The sequence below is a fragment of the Triticum urartu genome, chromosome 3 (assembly GCF_003073215.2).
Source record: "Triticum urartu cultivar G1812 chromosome 3, Tu2.1, whole genome shotgun sequence".
Lineage (NCBI taxonomy): Eukaryota > Viridiplantae > Streptophyta > Magnoliopsida > Poales > Poaceae > Triticum > Triticum urartu.
The window spans coordinates 722,847,531-722,855,425 of NC_053024.1; the positions used below are offsets into that span (position 1 = coordinate 722,847,531).

The window sequence follows — 7,895 nt, forward strand, 5'->3', positions numbered from 1 at the left end:
ATATAAAACAACATCAAACAGGGTACTACAGCAGCAAATAATGATAAAACAACATCAAACAGGGTACTACAGCAGCAAATAATGATAAAACAACATCAAACAGGGTACTGCAGCAGCAAACAATGATAAAACAACATGAAACAGGGTACTGCAGCAGCAAACAATGATAAAAACAACATGAAAATATGTTATACAACAGCAAACAGGGCACTACAGCAGCAAATAATGATAAAAGCAACATGAAAGTATTCATATACCTCATGATAACACTCCTAAGTTTCCAAGAGTCATCAATGAAATGGCCGGTGATTGCCATGTATCCTTTCTTTTGATTGTCAGCCATCCATAAATCAGTAGTGATAGCCACTCTTGATCGATTTGCAGCCATGTACTCGACAGCCTTCTTGCTTTAAACTTTGTAAGCGTCCAAAATATCCTTCCTATGAACGAAGAGATGACAATTAGACATTGAAGATATTAAACAAAACATAGCATATTAGTTCAACAATCCATAGCAGCACAAGACATACCTAATTGTATTTCTTGTCACCATATTAAACAAGGGTTTCAATGCACTTATGAATCTTCGAAAGCCCGTATGATCAACTATGGATAAGGGGTACTCATGCAGCACAATCATGGAAGCAAGCATCTTTCTAGCATAATCTTGGTCAAAAGTATAATTCTCCACATAAACTTTTCCATGGCTACTAGAATTGAACCTCAAAGAAGATTGGCTCAATGTTTTACCATTGCTATTGACCTTCTTCATAGTACAAGACGCCAAATGAACATGAAGATGCTTTGTCCCATTCTTTGATTCCCCTCCAAGTTTCTTCTTACAATGAAGACATTGTGCCTTCCATATCCCACGGACCCTCACTTTCTTGAAATCAACCCAAACAATTGAAGTGAGCTTTCTCTTGGAACCAACTGCATGTCCTTCATCTGCCCCATCTTCCTCTTCATCCTCGTCCCCATCTTCCTCTACATCCTCATCCTCATCCTCATCCCCATCTTCCTCTTCATCCCCTTCATCCGCACCTTCCTCTTCATCTGTAATTTCAACATGGTCTTCAACAAACATTGCATCATAATCGACGGACTCATCAAATTCTTCGTCCATATCATCAGGTTCAGGCGCACTACATGTAACTGAATGTACAATTGTAGTTTCTGTTGACGGTATCGTCAATGAATTAATTAACCTATAAAAAAGAATAAAACCAGAATTATTAGCTTGGGTGTATTTTTTTTCACATAGTGGCAGTAGCAATTTGGACTCTACTATATGTAGTTCTTGCAAGTCTACTAAAACAGTAGCAATTTATATATATAGCCCACAATATAAAAATATCATATACATGTAGCCTACACACTGCATATTTGTACAAGGATTCCAAATCCATTTTGTTTCTTTCTTACAAGAGTGTACTAGCTTCAACTCAACTTCTGAAACTTTCATGAAAAAAGATAATAAACAAGAGTCTAAACCAAACCCTAGCAAACCTAATCCATCAATTCATAGAAAGTTAGCATCATCCATCTCAAACCCTAGTACCATCCATCTCAGATTGTCCAAGACCGGGCTGCTCACCTCGTCTTTAACTTCTTGCGGACGTTGAAGTTTGATGGAGGCCTGGGAGCCGGATTGGAAAGCCCTCTGCCTCCTCTTCCACGAAGGCCACGACCTACTGCCCTTCCACCACCACCATCGGGCGGGGTTGCAGTAGAGAGAGGAAGGCGACGAGTGGCTGCAGACGGCGCCGGCGGCGGCGCCCTTTCACCTGACTTGGGACGCGAGGAGGCCACCATGGAGATCGTCACTGGCGGCGGCGACCCTTCTCCAGATTAAACCATGGTCGGTGGAGAAGACGTGGAGGGAGGAGGCTCGCCGGCGCAGATCGTGGTTGGCGGCTATGGCAAGATCGGATTGAGCCAGTCGGCGGCTGAGGAACTAGGTTTAGGTTTAGGTTTGATGTGCGGGGGAGAGAGACTCGGGTGGGGGTGGGGGGAGGAGAGGAATGAGCGATATTGGGAACCCAGCGAGGGGTTGGTTTGGCCTCGATGCTGGGGTTGGGCTGCGTGGCTTTGGGCTGGGCCGGATCAATGCATATGTATTTTATCGGGTTTTGTCGGGTTTTGGGGACGGGGACTATCGAAACGGGTGTAAACCCATGAGACGTGTCGGGTTGTAAAATGTGCCCAATAACAGCCCCGCGGGGATTAAAAGGTGCCCATCCCTGTCCCCTAATAGGGCAAAAACCCGCGGGGATGCGGGTTTCGGGGCCCCTTTGCCATCTTGAGTCCAACCATAGTAAGCTTTGGTTTTCTCTCATTACTAAGAGTCCATAGAGTCACTATGAATCTTCTAGTGGCTGTTACCCAAGAATGGCTCTCAGTAAAGATAAGGCCACCATCAAAGTTTAGTCCCACCTCGCCTCCCGAGCAAGTTCTGCACTTGCTTAAATACCTTCATCTATTAGATTGTTACAAGTGTGGGTCTTCCTTGCACTCTATTTGGAGGATATGCAGGATGAATATGATTTACCATCTGTAATAAACACTATATTCACCATGTATATTCTTCAATTGGAGAGCATGGATGACTGATGTATTTTTTCGGATTTACAGGGGAGGCTATATTCGGCTACCCGAGAGTGGCTCTCGATAAACGAGCAATTGCCGAGTGTGGTTCTCGGTAAAGATAAGGCCACCATCAAAGTTTAGTCCCACCTCGCCTACAGACAAGCAACAAGGCCTGTTTAAATATAAATAGTGGGACAGTAAGCTTCGGTATTCATTACACCCTTGTTAAGGAGATGGACTATTTGTGATGTCGATGGTAGGATTGCTCGGGGTCTGGCACGGTGTCATCACAGGGCCTCTGTAGGGTGTGGTAAAAGTTTGGACGCGTTTCGAGTAAGTCTCCCCTGAGGCCGCTTGTAAACCACACCGTCTCCGAGCTAGTATCTGGTTATCGAGAGGGAACGTGCCCGGTTTGTGCAGGAAGTGCTGGTCATGTTGCTCCGTTGGCCTCGAAACTTCTTGTGCTCGAAGAGGGGGCAACCTCATGGCACGTGCTACGGCCTCGCATTTTTTGGGGACGCACGCAATATTCGAGAAATTTATTGCTCTACTAGGGTTTCATCGTCGGGAATTGCAGATCAGCAAGGCGGTACATGAAATCATGCCGGGTAACAGCATGGCGAATCATTTGTGATGTCCTTGTGGCATGCCTACGCCTTCATTTGATAAGGGAGGAGTGTTATTTCCGAGTGCCGCTCTTGGTATGTTTTCCATTTCCGAGTGTGCATCCTTTGCCGAGTGTTTCTCTCGGAAAAGGTGTAAAACCTATATCTAGGTCTCGTACCTTTACCAAGAGCCGCACCGACAGATGCTCGGTAAAGGTTGGCGAACACTTAACCCCCCCCCCACGCGCGCGGTCTCTTCTCTCTCTCTCTCTCACTTCTCTCTCTTTCTCACCGGTGCCCCACCACATCTCACCGGCGCCACCCCCCGCCCCGGCCGGCGCCCTCCGCACCGGCGCCCCCGACCCCACCGGCAGCCCCCACCCCACCGGCTCCCCCGACCCCACCAGCGCCCCCGACCCCGCCGGCGCCCTCCCTCCCCAACCTCGCCGGCGACCCCGCCGGCACCACCTCCCCCTCTCGTTGAGCTTCATCCCCCCTCCCCGATCTTGTATTTATGCATGAGTGTATGTGCGGATGCATGGATTTTTATATGGATGCAAGGAATTATGGATGGATGGATGCATGAATGTATATATGTATGTATTAATTCATGGATTGATGCATGAAATATTTTTTGTAGTTTTTGTTATGTATCAATATATATAGATGGATGTATGTATGTATGCATGAATGCATAGATGGATGCAAAGAAGTATGGATGAATGTAGATAATTGTTAATTTTTTATAGATAATTAATTTTTGATGCATCTAATAGTTCTTGTTGTTCGTATGGATGCTATATGGAGGAATAAAATCGACTTTTGACGATGGCGGTTGATCTGGCGAGTTCTTCTTGTGATATACATTTGTCACGCACGATGGACTCGCCCAGCTTGACCATCACCGAAAGTGGAAATGCGTGAGATAGTGTCCACCATATATACCACCAGCAGAGAGAGTTCCACCATATACACATGAGAGAGATGAGAGCTGTTATTGGAGGAAGAAAATCGTCTTTTGCCAATGGCGGCCGACCTGGGCGAGTTCGTCCTATGATATACATTTTTCACGCACGATGGACTCGCCCAGCTCGACCATCACCAAAAGTCGAAATATCCATGAGATAGTGTCCACCATATATACCACCAATAGAGAGATTTCCACCATATACACGTGAGAGAGATGGGAGTTGTTATTAGAGGAAGAAAAATCGTCTTTTGCCGATGGCGGTCGACTTGGGCGAGTTCGTCCTGTGATATACATTTTTCACGCGCGATGGATTCGCCCAGCTCGATCATCACAGAAAGTCGAAATTTCCGTGAGATAGTGTCCATCATGATTAATTTGTTTAGGAGTAATCTTTAATGTTTGATTCTTATGCTATTTTTCATTGTGTAATGAAAGGTGTTAGCACCGATCGCTTTCATGGCTATGGTTTCCTCCTCCGGTGCATCTTCCACTTGGTTCGACTCCGCGGTCAAGGAGAAGCTCGCCGAGGACCGCTTGGCGGCGCTCATTAAGAAGCACCCACAGCTGGTCCTAATAAAGTATTTTGAGGATCTGGCCAAGAAGAATCCCCCAGCCAAGGAGAAGAAGGCCCCACCACGTAAGGAGTGTGACGACTCGATGCCATTGAGTCCACCGACGTACATTCCCTATGACGCTTGGGATGCCCCGACGTGCTCTGACTCCACGATCACCGGTTTCATGGACTACACCTCTGAGTAGTCCACCTAGATAGTCTGTCGTTGATTTAGTGATGTAGTCATGTAGTGCTGATATGGACTTCTCAGATTGTCACTTGTGATGCTTTTGATTGTAGTATGAGTGATGAACACTTACGTGGATTATGTATGATGTGCTATTTTTAACCTTGCATTATTTCTCTGCCTTTTTTGCTCTATCTTTGTAGATGAAGTGGTATGCGGTGTACAGAGGTAGATGTCCAGGAGTCTACGATTCATGGTCTGAATGCAATGAACAAATGATTTACTATGAAGGCAGCTCCCACGACTCGTTCAATAGCAGAGAGAAGGCAGAGTATCATTACAATCAGTATGTGCTTAAGCAGAAGAGAAAATCTGAATTAGTTGGTTCAGTGGATGGGTTGACTGGATGTGCTAGCCAGAAACGGCTTATCGGGTTTAGTGGATGAAATAACTTGATAATTCTTCTTCGGTTTGTGATAATTTTGGTGTTGCATTTATCTTGTGGTTGCATGTAGAAATGCATTGACCACTTTATTGTTTAGTAAGTAGGCATTTGTACTAAAGAGCTACCAGCTTGTGATCTCAAAAGAAGTTCGTGTGAACTATATTATATAATGGTTATGCGAGTTTGTTGTTAGACATTGAGACTTGAAATGCTTGTTTCTGTATTGTATATAAATTTTTGCGACAGGGATCCGAGGAAAAGCAGTAAAAAGTTGTCTGGGAACGGATCTTTGCTGAGAGCAGCTCTCGGCAAAGTGGCACGCTGGCAGTTGGCGGCTTTGCCGAGAGCCAGTCTCGGCAAAGTGGCATGCGCCAGCTGTTGGTTGTGGCATCTTTGCCGAGAGCCACTCTCGACAAACAGCTGACGGAACCAGCCGACGTGAAAGTCACTTTATTTTGCCGAGTTGTACTATTTGGCTCTTGGCAAAGTCTTTGCCCAGTGCCCGTACCTTGGCTCGCGGCAAATTCCTGTTTGTTGGAGAGGTGTATGCCGGATGGCTTTTGCCGAGTGTAGCACTCCGCAAAGGCTATCCTGGCGGTTATAGGCCCTTTGCCGAGTGTCTGTGGCACTCGGCCTATAACTAGATTCCAGTAGTGATGGTCCTGGTCAATGTTAGGGGCAATAGTAGTAAAGCAAACACAAAAAGGGCAATTTATAAGTTGCTGTCCATGATGTTTGAACAAATGCAACAAATTTGTATGTGCAGTATGCAAAATCATATGATTGCTGAAAATGGATCGTTGTATATACCTGTACATGGTTGGGGGAGGCACGGTAAGTGTTCGTGTTCTGGCGCAGGTCGCCGGGGCCTGGAGAGAGGAGAGATCGTCGCGTCGAGCTCATGGGGAGAGGCGGCCGATGACCTTGACACCGGGAAGGGAGGTCGGGGATGGGCGGTGGTCTCCTGTACCACCTCAGCTCCATCTCAGCCACGTTTGATGGCACTGGACAGGGAGGTGGCGGTGAAGTTGGAGTTGGGGCACCTGCTATAACCAAGCTCCAGCATCATCGGACTCTTCGCCATTGTTTTTTTTGTGGGAGACTCTTCACCATTATTGGGCGGCGGCGATAGAGGACAGGTGGGAGAGGTGGCGAAACAGGAGGGCGGGGAGGCGGGAGAGGCGGCAAAACAGGGGCAGGGGGAGGCGGCAGAATAGGGGGAGGCAGCAGAGGATGGGGGCGTGGAGCCACTACACCACAACACTCGATTGGGGGCAATTAACTGCCGGGAGAAAAACATGTCTAAGGGCAAAGAATCTGTCGGGACATCAGTTACTGCCGCTAGAAACACATTAGGGTAGGCCAACTACCGGGAGAACTTAAGCAACACCGGCGCAGAAATCGCCGATACACTTTACGGCCCAAAACTGCCAGGAGAACTAAATCTCGGCCCATGATCCGCCGGAGACCGTCTTCGGCGCGAGACTGAATATCGGCCCTAAGCGCGTGCGGCAAGGAAAAAAAGCGCGCGACTTGTGAAAATTTTGGCACACGAAAGAAACATTACGCGCCGGCCCTACCTGTACCAGACCGCAATAGCTGCCCCCAAATCACGCCCAATCCCCACCCGTGCCCTCCGCCAAATCCGCCAAATCGGCCGCCCCCGCCCCCGTCGACCCCAGAGCTTCCCACCGCCAGCGAGCGGCCATCTTCCACTCGATCAGACCACTGCCGGCGTACCTCCCAACCACCGCAGCTCCTCTGCCGCCCACAAATCCACGGGACTGCAACCAGCTGCCGCCGCCGCCAGCCATCCCACCGCCGACGGCCGCCCTCCAACCAGATCACTGCCGCCATCACCCCCCATCACGGCATCCCCTCCGCCCCTCCGCCTCCCCAACAACCACCCCACCGCCGCTGACCACTGCTGCGTCGCCCCACTCCAAAGCACCGCGGCCAAGCACCTAATTGACGGGGAGCAGCACCGTCGTCGCCGAGCTACTCCACCGGCGGCAATCATCCTCCATGGAACAACTTCCTCGCCACCAACCTACTCGTGCACTTCCTCGCCGAGCAGGCTGTTGGGGAACGTAGTAATTTCAAAAAATTTCCTACGCACACGCAAGATCATGGTGATGCATAGCAACGAGAGGGGAGAGTGTTGTCTACGTACCCTCGTAGACCGATAGCGGAAGCGTTATGACAACGCGGTTGATGTAGTCGTACGTCTTCACGATCCGACCGATCCAAGCACCGAAACTACGCACCTCCGAGTTCTAGCACACGTTCAGCTCGATGACGATCCCCGGACTCCGATCCAGCAAAGTGCCAGGGAAGAGTTCTGTCAGCACGACGGCGTGGTGACGATCTTGATGTTCTACCGTCGCAGGGCTTCGCCTAAGCGCCACTACAATATTATCGAGGATTATGGTGGAAGGGGGCACCACACACTGCTAAGAGAACGATCACGAAGATCAACTTGTGTGTCTATGGGGTGCCCCCTGCCCCCGTATATAAAGGAGTGGAGGAGGGGAGGGCCGGCCCTC

At 48.7% G+C, this 7,895-nt stretch overlaps 1 protein-coding gene across 1 annotated transcript; it reads right to left on the reverse strand.

The window, feature by feature from the left end:
• Positions 1-279: 279 nt before the first annotated feature.
• On the reverse strand, positions 280-1,192 carry LOC125549429 (zinc finger BED domain-containing protein RICESLEEPER 4-like). Its single transcript, XM_048712844.1, has 2 exons — positions 531-1,192; positions 280-440 (listed from the first exon to the last, which is right to left on the reverse strand). The coding sequence occupies exons 1-2, from the start codon at positions 1,124-1,126 to the stop codon at positions 410-412; spliced, it is 627 nt and encodes a 208-aa protein (XP_048568801.1). The 5' UTR covers positions 1,127-1,192; the 3' UTR covers positions 280-409.
• Positions 1,193-7,895: the final 6,703 nt, after the last annotated feature.